Source organism: Sus scrofa, chromosome 3 (genome assembly GCF_054392235.1).
Source record: "Sus scrofa isolate SSC_HxYL_T2T_F1_AM1 chromosome 3, Sscrofa_HxYL_maternal_Yorkshire_Landrace_v2.0, whole genome shotgun sequence".
NCBI classification, from domain to species: Eukaryota; Metazoa; Chordata; class Mammalia; order Artiodactyla; family Suidae; genus Sus; species Sus scrofa.
This window is the reverse complement of record NC_139385.1, coordinates 31,216,141-31,240,684: the sequence shown is the minus strand read 5'-3', so window position 1 is coordinate 31,240,684 and position 24,544 is coordinate 31,216,141. Positions and strand designations below refer to the sequence as shown.

The window sequence follows — 24,544 nt, the reverse complement described above, 5'->3', positions numbered from 1 at the left end:
AGTTCTTATCACCCCCTCGCCGATATATCACATAGCTACTGTTTAAATGTCTCCCCTTGCTCTTTACCAGCAAGGGCTCTGTTCTGATCACTGGAACTTTCCCTATTGCCTAGAAAAGTATTCAGCCTTGAATTCATGCTCAAAATATCTGTCGAATATTGAGTTGAACTATCTTACAGCAAACAAGAAAGGAGAGAAAACTACAGGAAAAGAAAAGGAAGAGAGAGACAAAAGGACACATTCTGATGGGCTTTTTCCTTTGGCCCTTGTTTTTATCTTTATGTTCTGCTGTGCTTGAGTCAAAGTACAGATGTTTGTGCACATGTCTACCCAGGGCCAATGATCAGGGACATCCTTCCACGAAAAGCTCTTATGTAAAGGCAGCAGGCACGGGGATTCGGTGCGTGTCTGCCTGTGATAAGAGGTTCCTTAACTCGAGATACGCTGTTCCCACAGCCCCCTGTTTGCTGATACACACGTGTGGTTTTCCCTGGGATTAGTGAGGCAGGGCCATGGTTTCTTCTGGAAAGCCACAGCTGGGGTCCAAGGAGCAGCTGGCATCAGGGTGGACATTTCCCATTGGCATCAGCTTCCTCTGTCCATGTGATGAAGCAGTCAGAGACCTTAGGGATATCTGGGTACCAGGGGGCCAGCAGAGCCTCCTGGAGACCCACCCCTTGCAAAGTATCCCCGTTCAATGGGGGCAATGATGTGATTTCTGCTTCTGCTACCAAGTCCCTAGAAATAGGTCTACCCCTTCTGCATTGGCAGGGAGAAGGGCAAAGGATGGAGCAATGCCTAGGATGGGCCAGATAAGTCACCTCTAAGGATTTTAAGGCTCCTGAAGACAAGGCTATGTCTGTCTTGTTCTTTTTTTGTTTGTTTGTTTGTTTGTTTGCCATTTCTTGGGCCGCTCCCATGGCATATGGAGGTTCCCAGGCTAGGGGTCGAATCGGAGCTAGAGCTGCTGGCCCACGCCAGAGGCGCAGCAATGCAGGATCCAAGCCGCGTCTGCAACCTACACCACAGCTCACGGCAACGCTGGATCCTTAACCCACTGAGCAAGGCCAGGGATCGAACCTGCAACCTCATGGTTCCTAGTCGGATTCGTTAACCACTGCGCCACGACGGGAATTCCTGTCTGTCTTATTCTTATAGGTCTTAAGATTCTTATAGGTCTTTTCCAGCACCTAGCACAGTGCCTGGCACATACTGGGTGCTCAAATAAATGTTTCTGAAAAACGAAATGAACCCTGTAAGGGTATCCTTATGATCTTCATCATATAGAAGCAGAAGCCCCCTGATACAGCCTCCTTTCCTGCAACACCTGACATGCTTATAATTACTTGTTCATGTTCTTTTTCTCCTGCCAGACCTTAAGTTCCAGGAGGGGCAGGAATTGCTCACTACTGTATCCCCAGCAGCTAGCCCAGTGCCTGGGAGCTGCTCCGAAAATATTTCCTGATGGATTGACTGGATGGATGGATGAAACTCAGAGACATTATGTATTTTATTTAAAATCACAGAACCAGAGCTGAACCCAGTCTCTGACCAGATGGTGAACCCCATGAGGACAAGGACAGAGTCTAGCTTTTCTCCCCATCGGACCCTGAGCACCAAGGACAGTGCCTGCCTAGAGCAGGTGCCCAATAAATACCTGTTGAGTGAACGAAAGACTCCCAGAAAGAGCTTTTTAAAATTATTGTTTTTGGAGTTACCATTGTGGCTCAGTGGTTAATGAATCCAACTAGGAACCATGAGGTTGCGGGTTCGATCCCTGGCCTTGCTCAGTGGGTTAAGGATCCACTAGCATTGCCGTGAGCTGTGGTGTAGGTTGCAGACGCGGCTCAGATCCCGAGTTGCTGTGGCTGTGGCGTAGGCCGGCGGCTACAGCTCCAATTGGACCCCTAGCCCGGGAACCTCCATATGCCGTGGAAGCGGCCCTAGAAAAGGCAAAAAGACTAAATAAATAAATAAAATCATTATTTTTGCAACACGCTTTAATGAGATAGGGGCTTCATGTGCAGACCCATCCAAGTTCCATTTTGAGAGACGGCAGCATTTAAAGGCACAGGATTTTTTTTATATATACAATGAGGATTAAAGGGGAGAAAATAGGAGCAGAGCGACTGAAACGTGCACTCCCCTTCCTGTGGCTAGACGGCATCACCTCGATAGTCAGTGGGAAGTGAGCCGGGAGCCAGAGAGCACAGCATTTCGGGCTGCCGATCACTGCGACATCAGGGTCAAGGTGGCCGACAGAAGCAGAGGCAGCCAGACCTTCAGGAGTCCTGAAAGGAAAGTAATGACAGGGCTGCTGTGAGCACTGAGGTGCCTCTGGGCAAAACTCGCTTAAGATCCCTTCTCTGGATGGACCAGTTAGGAAAGGACACATTCTCTGCACTGATCAGTTGACCAGTTAGAGAAAGGAAGCTTGCTCTTTATCTGCCCTGAAAACCCACTAGAAAAACCTGCCCATCTTGGGTGGAAAAGAGAAAGAGGTGCCCTCCCCGTGGGCCAGTCTGAAAAAGGCAGCCTCTCCTCAGGCACTGGGGCACAGGGTCTGCTCCCACCTCCGCTCCCGCCCCTACCTCCAGCCCCCACCACCACCTCAAAAGGACACTCTTGTGCAGTGACCGATAGACTCGGCCTTGGTGACCTTGTGGGGAGATTCACAAAGGGCAAGCCTCTTGAGGACACCTTGACTCCCCAACCCTGAGCTCAGCGATGCTGGATGAACCAGCTCAGGTCAAACACTAGGCTGACCAAACGATGCCCCTGGATCTAGGTGCCAGGAGCCAAGCAGCGCAACAGTTACATGGATTCACCTTTCATCCAGATGGGCAGACAATCCAGTGGCCATAAAAATCAAGGGCCATGAAAATGCCGCTGGTCCCTGACCTTTGTGGTCAGGGAAACAGAAAAACAGGGGTTTTTGTTTGTCTGCTGTGTTCTTCCTGGCACTAAGCATTGTGCTTGGCACATAGCAGCTCTCAACGTACATTTGTCACCTGTTGAATGAATCCTGAAAAAGGTGTTCGAGACAATCCATGAAGCTTCAGGAAGTGCCCAAGGTGCAGATCTAAAGTGCACGCTGGTCCATTGTGTACAGGTGTGTACCCAGCGCGTGTGTGTCTGTATATGCAGATGTGCATGCATCTTGGTGTGCAAATGTGAATGGATGCGTGTGGCTTCGTGTGTGTGTGTGTGTGTGTGTATGTGTACAGACACGTCTGGGTGATGTACATTCTTGTGCATCTGTCTGCAGGTGCCTGCGTCCATGTGTACGTGTACACTGTGGTCGGACAGCACACATGCAGCCCCAGATTCAAGACTTTCCACAAATGCAATCATCTCTGCAGAGCTCAGGCCCAGCAGGCCAGGCCCTCCAGCACACCCAGGCCCACAGATAAAAGTCCCAGATAAAGGTTGTGCTGCGGGTCCCTGAGCAGGACCTGAACTTACCCAAGCTGCTGGAAGCGGCCCTCGAGACTGCAGCCTGGCCCCCTGGGGGAGGAAACGGAAGGATGGGTACCCAGGGAAGCCTGGGAGAAGCCCCTTCCCTCTGCTCTCCCCGACAGTCAGCTTTTGAACCCCCGATCTGATTATGTCGCTCCCGCTCTGAACCCTTTAGGGGCTGCCAGCTACTTTCAAGAGAAAGGCCCCAAACCTTAGCAATTATACCTGTCAATGCTATTTCAGTTACAGAGAAGAAAAAGGGCTTTCCTATCGTGGCTCAGCAGAAACGAATCTGACTATTATCCATAAGGATGCAGGTTCGATCCCTGGCCTCCATCAGTGGGTTAAGGATCCGGCATTGCCGTGAGCTGTGGTGTAGGTCACAGACATGGCTCAGATCTGGGATTGCTGTGGCTGTGATGTAGGCTGGCGGCTATAGCTCCGTTTCGACCCCTAGCCTGGGAACCTCCACATGCTGCGGGTGCAGCCCTTAAAAAAAAGAAAGAAAGAAAGAAAAGAAAAGAAAAAGAAGAACCCCAAGGCTTCACATGGTCTGTCCCCCCCCATCCTCCACATCAGCTTACCCACACCCACCTCCTCCTTGCAGCCTGCCTGGCCTTCACACGGTTCCTCAAGCAGGCTGGGCTCCCTCCTACCACAGGCCCTTTGCCCATGCTCTACCCTCTGACTAGGATTCCTCCCTCTTCCCTGCTTCTCTGATCCCTCTTAGCGAATTCCATTTCAGTTTCCAGATCTCAGCTCCATTCTGCCCCAATCCTCCAGGTTGGGTCTGGTGCCCCTGCTCTAAGACCTCAAAGTTCCTCAGACATTTTAATTTAATTTAATTTAATTTATTGTTTGCTTTTTAGGGCCGTACCTGCGGCACATGGAAGTTTCCAGGCTAGGCGCTGAATCAAAGCTGCAGCTGTCGGCCTACACCACAGCCACAGTCATGCCAGCTCCTTAACCCACTGAGCGCGGCCAGGGATCGACCCCGCATCCTCATGGGTACTAGTCAGGTTCATCACCCGCTGAGCCACAATGGGCACTCCCTTAGACATTTTTGTGATTGCGCTTATCACAGCTGCAGAGATGACATCGTTGTTGGAATGATTCCTGGCCCATAAGCGGCCCAGGCCAGGCTTGTACCTCTTGTTGCTCATCAGGAGCCCCTCACCGCTGGCACAGGCCTGGCACCCGGCAGGCCTGAGCATGCAGGTGTGCACTGAACGAGTGAATGAGAGCTGGCAAGAGGCGGGCATCCTGGCATCTCCTTGGCCGCGCAGACCCGACTTGCTCCAGGCCTCCCGCACCCCCCTGACATCCCGAGGGCCAGGTCCTGTCACCCCTCCTCCTCTCTAGAGAACCTGCCTGGCCAGGAGCATGGGGGAGAGAGGAGCCCTCTTACCTTTCCGTGTGATGGGACCCAAGTTCAGGACACGGCTTTGGTCTAGGGCGCCCCCACTGCGGAATCTGGTCCCGGAGCAGGTCTGATGGGGAAGGAGTAGGAGAGTTACACCAGGAGGTAGTAGACGTCCCAGGAGGGGACCACAGACAGAGAGGGAAACGTGGGAACGTTGCGAGACCAGTGTCAGAGAATGATCACGCAAGAAAACTCTCCAAGTGGGGAAGCAGGCTGGCCGAACTGTAAAACCTATGACCATGAGATAGGCCTCAGGGCATCAGTGAAAGATAAAATGAGCCCTCTGTTCCAGGGCAGCAAGACAAGGAGCCTTAGGACCCAGGGCAGAAGTTTAAGGACAAGGGGACCTTCCAAAGTAGGAGACCCTTGTTATATGGAAACCTGGGATGATGCAACATAGTGTAGCCTAGGTTACACCCTTTGGCAGATGTGAATAAGCAGCAGAACAGTCCCGATTTGACTTCATAGGGTCAGATACTCTCTTATCACATATGAAAGGGGAGCTCATGATGGAAGCCTGAGGTCTCCTTGAAGATGGAGGAAGAAGAGGGTCTTTGTCCTGCCCCCACTTTCCCTGGATGAGAAACCTGTAGCCCACCTCGTCTGGGGGCAGAGCTTCCTTGCCTGCCCGCTTGTATCCCTTACAAGGGTCCTATCTTAATAAATCTATTTCTTTCTTTTTTTTTTTTTTTTCTTTTTGGTCTTTTTGCCTTTTCAGGGCTGCACCCACGGCGTATGGAGATTCGCAGGCCAGGGGTCGAATTGGAGCTGTAGCCACCGGCCTATGCCAGAGCCACAGCAATGAGGGATCCAAGCCGAGTCTGTGACCTACACCACAGCTCACAGCAACGCAGGATCCTTAACCCACTCAGCAAGGCCAGGGATGGAACCCGAAACCTCATGGTTCTTCGTCAGATTAGTTACCCACTGAGCCACGACGGGAACTCCAATAAATGTATTTCTTGCCCATCACTTTGTCTCTGGATGAATCCCTTCTGTGCTGAGACACAAAGAACCTGAGCCTCGATGAGGCCAGACACCAGGTGAGGGATTCTAATTTAAAAAACCATGGGTTCGGAGTTCCTGTTATGGCACAGTAGAACCGAATCTGACTAGTATCCATGAGGATGCGGGTTTGATCCCTGGCGTCGCTCAGTGGGTTAAGGATCTGGTGTGGCTGTGAGCTGCAGTGTAGGTCTCGGACACAGCTGGGATTCCGAGTTGCTTTAGCTGTGGCGTAAGCCAGTAGCTATAGCTCCAGTTCAACCCCTAGCCTGGGAACTTCCATATGCTGCAAGTGTGGCCCTAAAAAGCCAAAAAAAAAAAAAAAAAAAAAAAAAGTCATGGGTTCAAGTCCCAATCTGGGCTTAGGCTCGGTTCGAGTTACCGGTGTTTCAGTTTCAGGTCTGCAGAGAGCGTGTCTAAGAAATCTCCCCATGAGAGAGACTGAACACAGTCCTGCTACCGGGAGTGGGCTGTGCCTTTCACAGGAGCGAGTCCCTCAGGCTGGGACCCGAGGGTGGCAGAAATCGGGGTGGCTAGGAGATCTGTACCCCTGGGTTCATGGCCCAGCTCCACTACTTGTTAAATCTTGGGAAAATCACTGACGATCTCTGAGCCTCTCTCCCCCTGTAGAAAAGGGGGCAGTTCCAGTGCCTCCCTTAAGGAGCTGCTGGGATTTATCAAAAAGTTAACACATATAAATCACAGGCAGTGCTTGAAATTGACAGTTTCTGCTATCAGAACACACAAGCCCTGCAGATAAGCCAGCCTGCTGCCTGCCCTGCCCCCACGTGACCTCCTCAGAGCCTCGGTCCCCTGCGGGGCCAGGCCAGCCTCATCCTCCAGCTCCAATGTGGGACTAAAAGAGAAACAAAAGAAAGGGAACAGAAACTTTTGTTTTCTTGCAAACTTGTGGCCAAATATCTTTGAAGGTGGCGGGGGGGGGGGGGGGGGGGGGGGGGGGGGGGAAGAGCGGGGTGGTGGGGGAGGGACAAGCTGGTCGAGTAGGGGCGGGAGGAAACTCACAGGCTTGCATTTCTCATTCACGCTGTCACAGAGATAGACTTCACAGTGCAGGTAGACCAGGTCGTAGTTGCCAGCAAAACGGAACATCTGGACGGAAAACCGGCCCTGAGGGGACTCTCCATTCTCCTCCACCTGGATGGTTGGGTCCTGGGAGCGTGGACATCTGGGAAGGTTACGTCATACAACGTGGTTGGTGAAGCGGACGCGCTGGGGCCAGACTTTGCAGGTTCGAATTTCACCCCACCACCTACGAGCTGTGTGACCGTGGGCAATGTACTTCCCCTCTCTGTGCCTCGGTTTCCCTATCTATGTCCCAGGAGTAAGAATTGGCGTCCACATCCTAAGATACGGGCTGTAAGGTTGTGCAGATGACATGCGTTACATTTTCAAAGTGCTTGGTACAAGCATGGGACGTAGAGTAGCTGCCACCGATGTAGGACAATGAGGTAAAAATGCCAGCAGGACAGGGCTGAAACGATCTTCAAGGTAGCACTTCTCGATTTCCCCGGGAATGGCCTTCAGGAAGCATTCCCTACTGTTTATGGGTTGCCTACCAGTGCCTGGGGTTAAGGTGTTAATTCTAAGGATGCAGCTGTCTGAGCCCTGAGGGCCACTGGCCAAACTGGAGCTTGTGGGCACATCTGCGGGCACATACGATGCTCCCGAACACAAGGAGAGAAACTCGGAGCTGCACGTTCAGAGACCCACGTGGGTGCTGAGCTGGATGAGGATACAGGGGCGCTCCAGGCAGGCACATCGGGGGCCCTCTCTGCTATTTCACGCTCTCTGCTTAGAATGGATTTAGACAAAGGGCTGAAGGCTGATGGCACAAAAGAACCGAGAAGGGAACTTCTTGGTCGGGGGTGGGTGTTTGCACTGCTCTGTCTCCCCCATAATTCACAGCTGACTCCAAAAGGGCCAAAGAAAAGCCCTGAGGTCAAGGGAACCCCCCACCCCAGCACGAAAGGCAGAGAGTGTGGCATCCAGCACTGCCCTTGGGAGCTTCACATCCTCAACCCAAGCAGGGCACCCAATTGTCGCTTCTAGCCTGTCTCCTTGTCACATGCCCTGTCACATGCCCTGTCACACACTGGCAGCCCCCAACCCACGCTGCGACAGAACATAGGGCTACAGCCAGCACTTCTTTATGCTGCTGATCCTTTTTTTTTTTTTTTTTTTTTTGCCACATCTGTGGTATGTGGGAGTTCCTGGGCCAGGGATTGAACCCATGCCACAGTAGGGACCCGAGCCACAGTAGTGACAATGCTGGACCCTTAACCCACTAAGCAACCAGGAAACTCCCCATGCTTCTTTTTCAAAACTTTCCAAGCCGTACATGCTCAACCTTTATACTCAGACAATAAAGCTTAAAAAAAGAAAATCCTGCTCCTATAAGAACATGAATATCCAGAAAGAGGAGCTGACGTGTGTCTCCAACTAAGAACAGCAAAACCAGGCTGTGAACCCCAGTCTCCCTGAGGTCCCCAACCACTTCTTCTTGGTTTTATCTAGAAACCACCTGCCTGAATGTTGTCCTGTTTCTCAATATCCATACTGCTCTTTCCTTACTGGTTGTCTTTAAATCTACACCTGTTTTTCCTAAAAGGCATCTATGTTTTTAGACCATCATGACCACAAATAGCAAACCAGTATGAGCGTCCCTCTTAGAAAACAGGACCACACGAATAAATACAAAGTGAAATGGTGCTATTAAATTTTACTCAGACACTGTGGACGGTAAAAGGCCCCACACAGACTTCGGCTCTCCCTCTCCGTGGTGGTGGTGTTGGTGTTGTTGCGGAAGGAAGTTAGCAAAGCAGAGGTGTGTGAATGACAGGTGTGAGTGTCCAATGGCGATTTTCTCCGGGCTGTAACTAGGCAGATTTTACGAGAATGGAAACAGGGGGAGGTCCGTGTCCCACAGGGGTGCTTTCTCCAATTGCACCATTAGAGCCACAAAGGTCCCTCTCCTCTCCCTGCCTCAGTGTTTTCCTAGAGCCCCTTCATCATTAATATGCGATCGATTTCACTTTTGTGGAATTATTGGCCTCCCGGCTCAGAAAAGGAGCTTCAGGAGGGCAGAGACTTTTGTCTCTTCTCTTCATGGCCTTATCCACACTGCCTGGTACCTAGGCAGCTTCCAAAAATACCTGTTCCATGTATGAATGAAAATGTGAACAGCTTTCTGACAGTGCGGATCCTGGTTCTCCAATGAGCCTGAGTCAGGAGCAGCCCATCTGCGTACCCTGTCTTTCTACCGGCCCTTGGCTAACTGGGCCGCCACCCTGCTCCTCCCAATGCAGGGCCAACCTGCTCCGTCCTGGGCCCTGGGTTTTGCATCCTCTTCTGAGTTCTGGACCCCCTCTGCCACCTGGTGAAGCCCATGCAGCCCGCCTCAAAAATAATGTTTCAAATGCATAAAATAAATTGCATTAGATTATAAAAGAAAACCAATTAAATGCAACACAGTCCTCGAAATAGTCAAACATTCGATATAGGTATTATATGTTTGTGTATCTATGATATAAACACTTATATTTACAAGTATATGTTTTGTATTGTTTTTTCACAACTATACCCACGGCATACAGAAGTTCCTTGGCCAGGGGCTGAATCGGAGCTGCAGCTGTGACCTACACGACAGCTGTGGCAACACTGGATACTCTAACCCCCTGCGCCGGGCCGGGAATCGAACCTGTGCCTCCACAGTTACCCAAGCTGCTATAGTCAAGTTCTAAGCCACTGTGCCACAGCGGGAACTCCTACAAGTACATGTAATTGATAATTCATTAAATAATAAGATCTTGTGGAAATTTTTTTTTTTTTTTTTTTTGCTTTTTAGGGCCACACCCGCAGCATACGGAGGTTCCCAGGCTAGGGGTCCAATCGGAGCTGTGGCTGCTGGCCTACACCACAGCCACAGCACCAAAGGATCCGAGCCTCATCTGTGACCTACACCACAGCTCACGGCAAGGCCCGATCCTTCACCCACTGAGCAAGGCCAGGGATCAAACCTGCGTCCTCATGAGTACTAGTCGGATTAAGCACTGAGCCAGGACAGGAACTCCCTGGAAATCCTAATACTGTGATAACTAAAACGTACTGATGTGTATGTGTTTTCACAGGTCCTGCTAATACTTCTACGGTTTGATGCCTCTATGATAATGAATGGTGATGCTAAATTTCAGCCAGAGGTGAATGAACAGACAGACGTACTCTGCACCCCTCCAAGTCCAAAGACCCTCTGACCCCCAGTACCATCCACGGGGCTTACCTGTCCTGGATGATGAAGTACTTCAGGGGGTCTGTGGCACTGCTGCTGGGCGTGGCATAGCAGTTGGTCATCAGCAGCACAAACCGGGACAAGTCGCCCCCATCCAGCATGGTCCCCACGAAGAGAAAGGCCTCGGTGGACAGGGTCACGGAGGAGCCCTGGTAGGGCTGCGTGTAGGTGGGGCTCTGGAATAGCGCCATCCGCACCGTGAACATCCCGGTCCCCCCCACGCTGATGTTTAGGGCACTGCAGGGCGAGAGGGGCTGGTGAGAGAACCAGCACTGACAACAGCCATGGACGGGCCACCCTTTCTGGTCTGCATTCCTGGGCAATCCCCGGGCAGTTTTTTGCATTTTTCTTCCAGCAACAGGACTGGGACCCACCAACCACTGCTTTGCAAACTGCAATGAGCACACAGAGCTCACAGGGGATCTTGCTGAATTGCAGGTTCTGGTTCTGTAGGTTTGAGGTGGGGTTCACAGTTCTGTATTTCTGACAAGCTCCCCAGATGATGCTAAGACCGTATTTTTATAACATGTCCAGCCCTCGCATTCAAGAAGTGCGGCAAACTGGAGTTCCCGCTGTGGCCCAGTGGGGTGGGCGGTGTCTCTGGAACAGTGTGATGCACCGTGGGTTAAGGATCCAGCATTGCTGCAGCAGCGGCTTAGCTCATGAATGTGGCTCGGATCTGATCCCTGACCCAGGGACTCGATGTGCAGCAAGTCAACCCCCAAAAATCAAAAATAAAATTGAAAAAATGTTCAATGTAGCAAACACATTCTCAGGGAATCACCTAGATTCCTTTTTTGACCTCAATCTAGAACAGTTTAAAAAGATGGGTTATGCATCCTACAGGTCTAGGTCAGAGCTCTGGCTCCGACTACAGCAGAAGAGTAGAGGTTTTTTAATGGGTTAATTTAAGTCACCTTTAAAAACCACCACACTGACCGTCTCCACGGGATGGTCCTGCAAAGGACCTCAAAAGACGGATGCCCCAGGAATCGGGGTGCATGAGAAACACTCAGTAAAGTGGAAGTCCACTTTATTTGCTTATTTATTCATTTATTTGTCTTTTTTAGGGCTGCACATGCATCATATGGAAGTGCCCAGGCTACAGGTCACATTGGAGCTGCAGCTGCTGGCCTACGCCACAACCACAGCAATGGGGGATCTAAGCTGCATCTGTGACCTACACCACAGCTCATGGCAACGCTGGATCCTTAACCCACTGAGTGAAGCCAGGGATCAAACCTGCATCCTCACGGATACTAGTCAGGTTCATTACCCCTGAGCCACCACGGGAACTCCAGAAGTCCACTTTAGAGGTGAGAACCGAGTTATTGGTTTAGACTCAGAGTTAGGCTGGGATGAGATAGAAAGCTTTGCACATAGAGGTGTTGCTCCCTGGAACCTGCCAGGCCTGGGATGTGGCCACATTGCTGCAGGGCCCAGCTGGGCCTCGTGATGCTCCAGACGAAGGCAGACAATAAGAAACCACTTTCCTCCCAGTGAGCCACGAACCCTCATCCGTGCCCAGCGCCCTTCCCCAAGTCTGATCGGCCCGGAGAACGTGCGATCATGGGCGAGCTTCAGAGGAAAGGAACATCATAGTAGAGAAGGGGCTCTATGCCTGATGGCCTGGGTTCGAATCCCAGATCTGTCACTTACGAGCCCCTACGACTTTGGACAAGTCACTAAACCTTCTCTGAGCTTGAATTTCCTCATCTGTATAATGGGCATAATACTACTACTTATGCCTCCTAGGCACGCTGAGATTTTAATAAGTTCCACGTAAGACACTTAGCACAAGGTCTGACAAATGGTCAGCTTTCGATAAATGCCTGTTATTAGTACAAGTGTTATTTTTTCCAGTGTCAGCATCACTAGCCTGTGATTCATGCAGAGATTTTTCCAGTTTATTTAGCAACAGGATCCTTTTATGTATTTATTTTTTAATAAAACTTTTTCTGGCACTCAATGGTGGGTGGAAGTTCTCTGCTTGACACGCCCAAATCCCCTCCTTAAAGACCCTTAAACTCCAAGAAGCATCATTTGTAAAGCCCCCTTTATTCAACCTCCCTCTATTTACAGAGAGAAAAAGAAACTGAGGTCCCAAGATGGGATATGATTTGCTTTATCCCCTAGCAGGTCTGAACCGAGACCCTCTCCCTTCCTCCCTCTGGTCCAACCACCTGCCCCACCCCTAAGGCAGAGACCCTCACATTGGTTTCACGTCTCCAGAGCACTTTCATGCTTCTAAGAAAGGCAGTAGTAGACTACTGCTAAACCTATTTCACATATGAGAAGACTGACACCCAGGGTGAGGCTATCTTTTCCCAAAGCCATCTGTGTGATGGAGCTGGGATTTGAATGTGAGCTCCAGATTTCGCCTCCCAGCCACCCCCTCTGCCCAGCTTCTTATGGGTGGCACTTGACAGGGGAGCTGAGGGCCAGGTGGCTAAGGGGGGGTGGGGCGGGGCTGGCTGGGGACGATGGGGACCCCCTCTGGTCGCACCTGACCATGGGCTGCAGGGAGGTCTTCAGGCTGACTTTCATGTCCAGGGGATAGGAGCAGGCAAAGTTGATTTTGATGTTGAGGTCCCGGATGATGATCTCATCTGCCAGGTAGAGAGTGTTGCTGTAGGTGGCATGGGTTTCATTCCTCTGTGTTGGGGTGGGGAGGTGGGGGGGGGGAGGATGGAGAAAGGGGCATAGAATCTGAGTAGGATTCAAAGCCACAGGCGTTTTCCCTAGCGCCCTGTGAGCTGCTCTCCCTGTTTCCATGAGCATGAGTCCTATGCCAGGCACCGCACCCCCAGCCAAATGCTCCTCTTGCATTCTTGCATGAGACCTTCAGTGACCCCTGTCTCTTGATGAGGAGTTGAAAATTCATAGGCGCTGAGTAACTGGCTCAGGGGGCCCATGGTCCAGGGGGCCTAGCAAGCCTGGACTCTCCTCATGCCCTCAGTTTTCCTCTTGCAAACACTGCAAACACTGAAACGACTGGAAGCCATGGACAGAGCCATCGTTAATGGTGGAATTTCAGGCCCCACCTGCAGTCTCTGGAAGTTCCCAGGCTAGGGGTCAAACCAGAGCTGCGGCTGGAGCCTACATTCACAGCCATGGCACCAAGGGATCCAAGCCGCATCTGCGACCTAGGCCACAGCTTGCAGCAACGCCTTAACCCACTTAACTCAGTGGGATCCTTAACCCGCTAAGCAAGGCCAGGGAATGAACCTGCAACCTCATGAACACTAGGTTGGGCCCTTGACCCGCTGAGCCACAACGGTAATTCCTCTTTTGGCTTCTTTCTTTTGCTTTTGGGGAACGAGGCAGATGGGAGGAAGCAGGGCCTGCTCACACAAACGTTTACCTCTGCGTCCTTTTGGAAGAGGCATCTGTAGCTGAGGTCCTGGTTCTCCAAACCCTGGTGATGCCGACCCTGCATCCTGGGCCCACCAGACACGAACACACCTGCTTCTGAACCCGGTGCTAATACCCACTGGCTTAGAGTAGTCCCTGCCCTGCCTGGGCCCTACTCTTCCTTTCTGTCGAATGGGGAACTATCACCTCGAACCACCTTCTTCATTGGAAGCTCCCATTTATTGAGCACTTACTATGAGCCAGCCACAGTCCTCATCACTGCACACACATTGATTTAACCCTCTTCATACTATAAACTAGGTACTGTTATCACTATTTTGCAGCTGAGGAAACTGAGGCACAGTCAAGTTAAATAACTCTCCCGGAAGTTCCCACTGTGGCTCAGTAGTAACTGGTATCCATGAGGACTCGGGTTCGATCCCTGGCCTTGCTTAGTGGGTGAAGAATCCGGCATTGCCTTGAGCTGTGGTGTAGGTCGCAGACGTGGCTCGGATCCCTCGTGACTGTGGCTGTGGTGTAGGCCGGCAGCTATAGCTCCGATGGGACCCCTGGCCTGGGAACCTCCATAGGCCGCACGTGTAGCCCTAAAAAGCAAAGGAAAACAAACAAACAAACAAACTCACCCAAACTCATACAACTAGTAAGAGGTAGAGCTGGCCTTGACCCAGGCAGGGCTCTGACTCTGTCCCCCACTGGCCAGAACGTACCGTCATCACCGTCCCACAGGGGCCGTCCCTGGTCGGGGTCACCACGGATATCCAGTCGCGGTTGCCCCTCTCGGCGAAGCCTGAGCACTGGCTGTCACGCAGGTACATGAAGATCTTCTCGAAGCCCAGGTTCTTCAGCTGGCACTTGCTCAGGGACATCTTGATGTCATTGACCCCACATTCCAGCCTGTGCTCCAGGAGGGAGAAATCTGGAATGGTCAGGAGAGGCAGGAGTGGAGGCCTCGGACCACAGTTCAGGGCCGAGCACACCCCTCAGGACCCAGCTAGTTGGGTTGGCCACCAGTTGGGGGACCTCCAGGTGGCCTGGGTCTTGTCACGCTGTGGGCTCCCCTCTCAGAGTGACAGAGACACAAGATGGGACGGCCGGTGTCACTGGGTGGATCCATGGGACCAGCCTTAAGCCCATGTTACCCGAAGGGTAGGTTGTATACAAAAAACAGCATCATCTTTAGGTTTTTTCGTTCTTTTTTTCAGATCCCCAGCATTAAAGGACACTGAATCCCAGGAAGACAAAACAGAACGACAAGCTAATAAATTAGCTAATGAGTTCATTGCAATTTCTTGCTTACATCAAGGACGTAGCCCTCAATGGTTGCTAATGTGTGTAAGGCTGTACATTTGCTAATCTTTCTTTTTTTCTTTCTTTCTTTTTTTTTTTTTTTTTTTTTGTCTTTTAGGGCCACGCCCACAACATACGAAAGTTCCCAGGCTAGGGGTCGAATGGGAGCTGTAGCTGCTGGACTACGCCACAGCCACAGCAACACAGGATTCAAGCCGCATCTGCCATCAACACCACAGGTCACGGCAACACAGGATCCTTACCCCACTAGCGAGGCCAGGGATTGAACTTGCGTCCTCATGGATGCTAGTCAGATTCATTTCTACTGATCCACAACAGGAACTCCTAATTTTTCTTTTAAAACCCTAGAGCGCAGACCTCTGGCTGAGGATCTGTGGCACCTAACAACATCCAGCTGGATTTTGAAAATTAAAAGTATTACACAGCTCCCGAAATTCAGTAACTTTCTTTGTATTCATTTTTACTTTTACCTCCTATCTAGTGCGCTATTTGCCACAGATAGATGCAGTCATGTTCCAAGTTTACTTAAAAGGAGTCAATCGATTGGGGAAAAAGGTTAATAAAGGAGCTCTCTTGTGGTCCAGGGGTTAAGGACCCGGCATTATCACTGCAGCCACTCGGGATGCTGCTATGGCATGGGTTTGATCCCTGGCACAGGCACTTCCACAAGCTGTGAGTGCAGCAAATAATAATAATAATAATAATAATAATAATAATAATAATTTCAGCATAGGTAGTACTTAAAGCAAAATTGTCAGATTGGTAATTGATGTGAGGAAAATCATGACTAGAATTTGGGGAATAGGCTTGGAGCTGGCTGGAGCCCTGCTCGGGGTCCTCAGCTGTCCAGGGGAGGGTCCAGCCCAAGAAATCAGTCTGGTGGCCACTCCTCTGTTCTCCTGCTGCAGGAAGATGGCTCAGGTAGACTTTGGCCCACAGGTGGCAGCCACCTGCGTGCCCACTGTGGTGTGGGGGCCTCAGAAAGAAGGCTGGGGGTCAGGTGGTTCCCCAAGTTCTGGGAGCTTTTGGGTCAGCTAAGGGGAGACTCTGGGAGCCCGGAGCACCTTGCTGGGTTTAAGGGGTATTACGGGGCCGACGTCTCACTCAAATTGGATACTATGCTTTTCCTGGGTCAGCCCCACAAGCCCCAGGGCCACACACAGGAACAGGATCAGGTCCCTCCCCTGGTCGCTGACACTCCTCAGCCCTCCCCTCCTCTCCACTGGCCTCACCAGTGATGTTGACGTCTTGTTTGCACTGGCAATGCCATTTGCCATTATCCGACTTGCAATCTTCGTCTATACTGCACTCCTCACATGTCCCTTCCACGGAGCTAGGGTCTGCAAGGTCACAGACAGACAGTCACCAAGGATGCACGCCAGTCTTGGGCCTGGGCTGGGGAGGGAGGGAGATACCAGCTCACCTGTGCAGTAGGCCAGATGGCACTCGGGGGGCGCAGTCAGGTTGTAGACGTAGTAGCCATCACAGGCCTTCACCTGGACGGGCGTGTTCCACAGGCAGCAGTGGCCGCTCCAGTGCGCGCAGGCTGTGCGGTCCACGATGCCCTCGTCGCTGGATGGGTGCGTGCCGTTGAGCCACATGGGCGCGGCCGTGTTGCAGCGCAGGACCGGCACGCAGGTGTCGGCCAGGCGCACGCCACCCTGGCCCACGAATCGGTACCAGCCACTCAGGTCGGAGTCGCAGTCATAGCCTGCCCCGTACCCGGCGCTGCGCCAATACTCATCCAGGATGCGGTGCGCCTGGCACGGATCCGCGCACATGAGCGCGTCACCGCTAGGCACGCAGTCCAGGCCCGGCCCACAGGAGCCCGGGGAGCACTCACAGTGCCACCCGTCCCCCCAGTAGCCCGCGGGGCACACGCATGAGTAGTTGCCCTCACCGTTGACGCAGGTGGCCAGGGCGTGGCAGCGGCTGAGCCCGGGCTCCGCGCACTCGTCCACGTCTATGCAGCCGAGCTCTGGGCTCAGGCGGAAGCCGTCAGAGCAGACGCACGTGTAGGAGCCCGGCATGTTCACGCAGCTGCTGTTAGCAGAGCAGTCGTGGGCTCCTGGAAGGGAGCATTCATCCAGGTCCACGCACTCGAGGCCGTCGCCAGTGAAGCCCACGCGGCAGGTGCACGTCGTGGCAGCCCCGTCCTCCACGCAAGTGGCATTGCTGTGACATTCAGAGCAGCTTCCTGCAGACAGAAGAGCCCAGACTTAGAGTGCAAGCCCCTGGGCTAATCATCACCCAGACTCTTCCCCTGTTTCTTAGGGGACCCATTCTTGAAAACTTGGTCCCTAGCCGACAGCCTTCAAAAAAGCAAACCAGGCTCCCCTGATGATGTCTAAACACCCACCTTATTCTTCTGTGTTAAGCTTTGCCTTCAAGCTGTGTCTTCTTTGCATTTAGTCACTTTCCACCTCCAGAGGAATGAATGCAGAGCTCTTGACACTTTGGTAGGATTTGGGTGAGTGACTCTGTCACCCAAATGTCACCCCTTCCCCACCTTGGTACATCTTATGCCCCCTCCCGCTCACCATTTTTTTCTTTTCATCCTATGACTTTTGCTCAGATCTCCTTTCCTGCCTCCTCTCTCTGCCTGGCCCTGGCAGTCGCACTTTGTGGGTTCCTCTGTGACAACAATAGCAGTAACAATAGTGAACTGTCATTTAGTAGGCACTTAATATATTCCAGACACCAAGATAAGGCCCCTTTCATTCATTATCTCATTGAAGTCACTCCAGTGGCCCCTGGGAGATGACTTTTTGTTTCTTTTTCCTTTTTTCTTTTCTTTGTCTTTTTAGGGCCGCACCCGCAGCATATGGAGGTTCCCAGGAGGCTAGGGGTCAAATCGGAGCTGCAGCACCTGCCTACACCACAGCCACAGCAATGCCAGATCCGAGCCGTGCCTGCAGCCTACACCAGAGCTGACAGCAATGCAGGATCCGAGCTGCATCCATGACCTACACCACAGCTCATGGCAACACCAGATCCTTAACCCACTGAGCGAAGCCAGGGATGGAACCTGCGTCCTCATGGATGCTAGTCAGATTCCACTGAGCCACAACGGGAACACCTGTATTTACCCTTATTTTAAAGGTGAGGAAATGGGAGGTTCAGAAAGATTAAGCCACTTGCTGCATTGGCAGCAGAGCCAGGACACAAACTCAGGGGGCAGGACCCCCTACTGTGTGCTCTCAACCCTGACAACACAATAGTCCCTGACTCTCTGTCCCAAAGTACTCCCGCTGGGAGTTGGGGGAGGCGCCCAGCTCCCTTCTCTGAGGAAGAGTTGAAAGCAATGTGCAACCCAGGGGCATGGTCGCTTAAGCATGAAAGGGGAGCTACCTGGGTGTGTTCCTGTCACCTGTGTGGTTGGGCATGTTCATGACCTTCCAGTTAAGTGCCAGGGGCCTTCGCGAAGTTCTAGACTTTCGCCTCTCAATGTGTGACCCAAGGATCACACAGCATCAGCACCATCTGGGAGCTTGTTAGAAGGCGGAGTCTCGGGTCCCACTCCAGCCCTCCTGAATCAGAATCTGCATTTTAGTGAAATTCCCGCATGAGTCCTGTGTATATTAAAGTATAAGAAACGAGCTGAGAATAAAGACTCTGCAAGCCCCAAGCACCATAGGAGAAGACTGGAGTCCTTCTCTTCAAATGGCGACCTTGCTCCTTACACACAACACACACACACACACACACACACAAACACCCACTTACTTGCTTCCGAGGTGTCCTCGGCTGCAGCCATGATGATCCAAGAAGTCACTGCCACTACCATCCACATCGAGGGCAGAGAGAAAAGCCACCTCATCCTTTCTGCTCTTCGCAGCTACAACTGGTCTGGGAAGCCCTCCCCGAAGGCAAGGACAAGCCTCGTGGGGTTTCCTCCCCGTTCCTGATACCAGAAGTCCTATGAACAAAGATGAGTGGAATAAACACACGATCTAACTCCCTTTCACAGGAGGAAGGAGCGCTTGGTTGTGCACTGCACAAGTCCCGGGGATGTCATTTATATGAACCTCAAAAAGTGTGGAGAGATGGGCTTTTCTCCTCTGTGGCCCTATTCTTTTCTCTTTTTTTCCCCTTTCTTTTTGCTTTTTAGGGCCACACCCGAGGCATATGGAAGTTCCCAGGTGAGGGGTCCAATCGGAGCTACACTGCTGACCTACACCACAGCCACAGCAATGTGGGATCCGAGCTGCATCTGTGACCTACACCATAGCTCATGGCAACGCCAGATCCTTAACCCACTGAACAAGGCCAGGGATCGAACCTGCATCCTCATGGATCCTAGTCGGGTTCGTTAACTGCTGAGCCTCACAGAACTCCCTGTGGGCCCATTCTTAACTCCCACCCATATCCCAGCCTCAGCTCCCCCAGCCTCGGTGTGTTTGGAACTGAATCTCCCATTTGCAACAGAAAGCGGCAAGATGGGGCCAGGGCTGGGGGAGCTGTTCTGGACGCTCCACCTTATGGGAGGCAGCCAACTCCTTCCCTGCTGGGAGACTGTCAACCTGCCCAGATGCATTTATTCATCCAGGAAACATTTACTGAGTAGTTAAATATGTGCCAAACAGGGACCTATGCACCAAGGTGACAGACAGGGTCCCTGACTTCGTGCAACTCACATATTGTAAAGAAGTGGCTTGAAACAAGCAACCTGGGAGGTAATGAACCCTCATAATGCATTTCAATGTTCCCAGAGTGCTCGCTCCTTATTTCACCCACCTGGCAAATTAACACTAGGCGGGTAGCACTATTACCCCAATTTTACAGCAGCAACATAGGGTAGCATAGTGGTTGAACGTGTGGGGCCTGAAGCCCTCAACCAGGATTCAAATTCCTATTGTACCAGTCACTACCATTGGTAAACCATCCTGTGCCCTTGGGCAGTGTATTTTTTTTTCTTTTTACAGCCACACCAGCAGCATATGGACATTCCCGGGCTAGGGGTCAAATCAGAGCTAGAGCTGCCATCTGTGCCAAAGTGTTGGATCTGAGTGGCATCTGTGACCTACACCGCAGCTAGTGGCAATGGCAGATCCTTAACCCACTGAACAAGGCCAAGGATCAAACTGCATCCTCAGGGACACTATGTCAGGTTTTTAACACTCAGAGCTGCCTCGGGAGCTCCTGGGCAGCATGTTTCAATTTGCGGAGACTTGGCTTCCTCTCTATGATATGGCGATCACTGTTTGCAGTCATTGAGTGGCTGTGATGCACCAGGTTCTGTTGGAAGACGTCCCCTGTCATCAAAGAAACTGTGTCCCAGAAAAGTGTTTTCTAAGCCTTTGCAACCATGATCTCCTATAAGGAAAATATTTTATGTCATGACCCAATTGCTTGTACACACACACACACACACACACACACACACACACACAGGTGTATGCACATATGCACACACATGCATACATGAAATAAATGTTTCATAAAACAACTTTTTACCATTACTCTGTGCCTGGCTGGCTGACATATTCTATTGTATTCAGTTAAAATAAAATTCTGAATCTAATCCACAAAGGACCTCATGATCCACTAATGGGTTGTCACCTACAGTCGGGCTAACGATCGACTGTGTATTGTTGTCCGGGCATGAATGAAGATGACACGGGCAAAGCAGGCACAGAGCCGATGCTCGTGTTCCCTGCTGTATCCCCAGTGCCTGGTAGGTAGTCGGCACATCGCTAATACTGACTGAATGAGTGAAAAATGTGCAGTCATGGCTACTAGGGAAGCAGATGCTCAAAGAGAGGGAGGTTGACTTCCCAAAGCCCATGAAGACAAGAGTCAGCAGAGGAAAGACTCGATCTAGGTCGGACTCAAGTTTCTGGTCTCTTTCATTTCCTCTCCCCACCTCCCTCAAGCATAGTGGGCATCAGCAGAAGATCAGATGGGAAGAAGGAGCTGGAAAAGTGAGAGCTGTGGATGGCCTTACCTGCAGCCAGAAGGGCAGGATCAATCTGCTCACAAGGGCGTGTCTCTTATATATACTATGCACACCTGCCCCCCAGCTGGCACGCTCTCTTTAGTCATTCTCTGGTTCTGTGTCTTGAGACTGTTTTCATGGGGGTGGAATATTTTCCCCTTTTGGCATAGTGTTTATCGTGTTTTCCTTTTCTGGGCTGTGAGGTGGTGGTTTGCCCTTTTCCCTCATAGGTAGAGACCCCAAATGATTGGCATTGGGGCTCACACTTGTGCCCGCAATTACGAAGCCTCTGTTTTGCACCTTTTGGCATCAAGAGATTCCTTAGTTAGATATTAACTGGGAAAACAGTGCCAGGGGACTGGGCTTTTTTCCTGGTCATTGGAAAGGGACGCGCTGAACCTGGGGACCCGGGCAGAGGCCAGAGTCTGAAGACAGGCTGTGTTCATTGTCTCCACTGAGACGTGTGACCTGGGGGCTCCTTGGGTTCCATGTCTTAGAGAGGACACCCTTCCAAAGCCTATTCCATCTCAGGAGCTCTGCCAGCTCCCCGGACAGGAGCAGGAAAAGAGCTGAGAATGGGTGAAGGTCAGAGCCAGATGGTAACTCGGACATCGGCGGACCACACCCAGTCTATGAACAAAGAAATCCAAATTCCAATAAGGGGGGTGCCTTGGGAGGTGGAGAACTTCATGGTTGAATAGATTGACTTTGGAGTCAGTCTGTCTGATTCCTGATCAGCCATGTATCGTGCACCAGTAGGCTCATTTCTTAACCTTCCCAAGGTCATTTTCATCATCTATAAAATGAGAATACCCAGCTCCTCAAGGGATGGGTTAAAGGAGAGGATGCCAGCAAAGGCAAGTAGCAATGATTCCATCCATGGAAGTCACTGCCAGTGCTGCTTTGCTGATGTACCATCACAGGGGAGAAAATGACAGAGCCTGGCAAGGTTCGACCCCACATCTCCTGATCTCATTCCATGTAGCTGGCAATCCCACGTTGGGAAAAATCAGATGTGTGTGAACTCAGGCCGAGCAGGAAACATGACCTTGAGCCGCTGCCTTTACTGTCTCAGGACGTCCTCCTTCCCTCTGGCTTATGGTGGGGTCCCCAGTGGGGGTGGCCACTCACCGCCTCAGGGGAATTTTGTAAGAGTAAAAGTAGGGGGTCCGAGAGGTGGCACAGTTTTACGAATTTTGATACCTCTTCTCGCACCTCAGAGAGATCTTCAAAAATGAGTTCCTAGGAGTTCCCTTTGTGGCTCAGCGATTAACAAGCCCGACAAGGATCCATGAGGATGCAGGTTTGATCCCTGGCCTCACTCAGTGAGTTAAGGATCCAGCATTGCCATGAGCTGTGGTGTAGGTCGAGGTCTCCAGCTCCGATCCTGTGTTGCTGTGGCTGTGGTGTAGGCCGGCATCGGTAGCTCCGATTCAACCCCTAGTCTGGGAACCTCCATATGCTATGGGTGCAGCCCTAATCCCATCACAAAACTCATCAACCTTGAGTATTAACTTTCACCTTTGTCAAAAGGAAATGTCTCAATCTTATTGACTTTTGCAATTCTGGCATGAAAAGGGAAGTTATCATCTTTCCATTTGTTTATTACTGATTCTTTTCTGAACTGGCTGTTTATATTTTTGGCCTCCCCCCCCCCCCCATGAAAATAGATCTTCTTTCCTCTCTCTTTTCTATAAATTAAGAAGAAAATACAAGTTCTTGGAGTTTCCGTCGTGGCTCAGTGTTAACAAATCCGCTCGTATCCATGAGGACGTGGGTTCAATCCCTGGCCTCACTTAGTGAGTTAAGGATTCTAGTTTCTGTATTTGATGCTTTTATATCTTGGAACTTTGCCGACTGGAGTTCCTGTCCCACCAAGGGCTCATGGATGCCAAGAAAAGCAAGGACTGCCTCCTGACAAACAGCCTTGCTATCTCTGGGAATACCAAATTCCCGAGAGCATGGTGTTTGTATGCAAACCAGCCAATCCAGAGCCCGCCCTCCCCCAACCCCTCCTCTACCAGGCTCACACTCAGGACCACTGCTGCCCTGCCTGAATCACAAGGCCACAGACCAGACAACGAGGGGCCATCCCTAGTCCCAGAGCCTGCTGGAATGATTGAAACTAGCCAAGCCTAAACCTGCCACCCCTGGTCCTTCCCATGGAAAACACAATTATGGCTTCCTTTTCTTTTCTTTTCTTTTCTTTTCTTTTCTTTTCTTTTCTTTTTTCTTTTCTCTTCTCTTCTCTTCTCTTCTTTTCTTTTCTTTTCTTTTCTTTTCTTTCCTTCCCTCCCCTTCCCTTCCTTTCTCTTGGTTTACAGGGGTTTACAGTGTTCTGTCAATTTTCCGCAGTACAGCAAAGAGACCCAGTCGCACATACCTAGATATGTTCTTTTTCTCACATTCTCCATCACAAGGGACTAGACATAGTTCCCAGTGCTATACAGCAGGATCGCATGCTTACACATTCCAAAGGCAAGTCTTCTCCATCTACCAGTCTCTGGACTCCTCTTCCACATCCTCTCTCCTGCTGGGATGGAGGCAATGTGCTTCGAGAAAAGACCTCTCTCTCTCCCTGAATGCTCTGATGCCCTCCCGACTGTGGTTCATCTCGTGCCTTCCCCACCTGTACTGCTTGCCCCGCCGATCTGGGCCTCCGCTTCCTGAGGCCCCAGGTGCACCCAGGCCACCTTCAAGGGGCACACCTCTTCTCTGGCTCGTGGCCAGTCGGGGGCCCTGTTCCATGTGATTTGGTCCTAACAGCCCCCGTGGCCCCCCTCCTTCAACTGGCAGCGACATGGCTTTAAGGCCGAAGCAGGTGAGCCTCGAATCGTGTCCTGAATACTAACACCTGCCCCTATTGAGGGGCAACTGGTTCAGGTGAGTCTCAGAGCCCCAGGCTGTTCTCTGCTTGGTCTGGGAATGGGCAGGCCAGGTTTTGAATGGGGGCGGGGGTGGCGCTGGCTCTGGAGACCTGAAAAAACACAGTGAGCTTTTGGCTTTACAAGACAGATAGACTGTGGAGAGGCCTAGATGGTTTGTATAGACCTCAGTCCCTTAGATATTCTGCCCTTTCTTTTCCTAAGAGAAGGTCTGTTATCCCTTGACTGGAATGAATGTCACAAACCAGCCAGGTGAGTCTGAGTGGCCTAATGTCTCTGTCCTAAGTCCCCAGAACCTGCGAATGTTGCCTTACATGGCCAAAGGGACTTCGCCAGTGTGCTCAAGTTCAGCATCTTGGAACGAGGTTATCTGGGCCGGCCCGAGAGATGCAGGATCAATTAGAGTCAGAGCAAGGAGGAGAAGTAAGGATGGAAACAAAAGGTCAGGGTTCTTTGAGGAAGGAACCGTGGATCCAGGCAGCCCCTGGAAGCTACAAGATGCAGGTCAAGGGATTCTTTCAGAAGGACCAACCCTGATGACCCATTGACTTTAACCAGGTGCAAAAGGGATTCTGCTTTCTCAACTCCAGAGCTGAAAGGGAATAGAGGTGTGTTGTTTGGAGGCAATACATTTGTGGTCGTTTGTCAGAGCAGTAATAAGAAACTAGTAATCAGGAGTTCCCATTGTGGCACAGCAGAAATGAATCCAACTAGGAACCATGAGGTTGCAGGTTCGATCCCTGGCCTCCCTCTGTAGTTTAATGAAACAGTGTTGCTGTGAGCTGTGGGGTAGGTTGCCGATGTGGCTCGGATCTGATGGGGCTGGGGCTGGGGCTAGGGCTGGC

The 24,544-nt window shown here is 51.4% G+C and overlaps 1 protein-coding gene and 1 long non-coding RNA gene across 2 annotated transcripts; one reads left to right on the top strand and one right to left on the bottom strand.

Annotated features, from left to right (window-relative positions):
- Window positions 1-1,982: 1,982 nt before the first annotated feature.
- Window positions 1,983-20,849, bottom strand: UMOD (uromodulin). Its single transcript, XM_021086524.2, has 11 exons — window positions 20,824-20,849; window positions 18,603-18,795; window positions 16,300-17,073; window positions 16,109-16,216; window positions 14,276-14,484; window positions 12,700-12,848; window positions 10,185-10,430; window positions 6,911-7,073; window positions 4,868-4,949; window positions 3,466-3,507; window positions 1,983-2,291 (listed from the first exon to the last, which is right to left on the bottom strand). The coding sequence occupies exons 2-11, from the start codon at window positions 18,694-18,696 to the stop codon at window positions 2,230-2,232; spliced, it is 1,929 nt and encodes a 642-aa protein (XP_020942183.2). The 5' UTR covers window positions 18,697-18,795; window positions 20,824-20,849; the 3' UTR covers window positions 1,983-2,229.
- Window positions 6,926-12,155, top strand: LOC146404507 (uncharacterized). The gene is made up of 2 exons (XR_014840696.1): window positions 6,926-7,136; window positions 10,036-12,155. It is a non-coding gene; the product is annotated as an uncharacterized LOC146404507 (long non-coding RNA).
- Window positions 20,850-24,544: the final 3,695 nt, after the last annotated feature.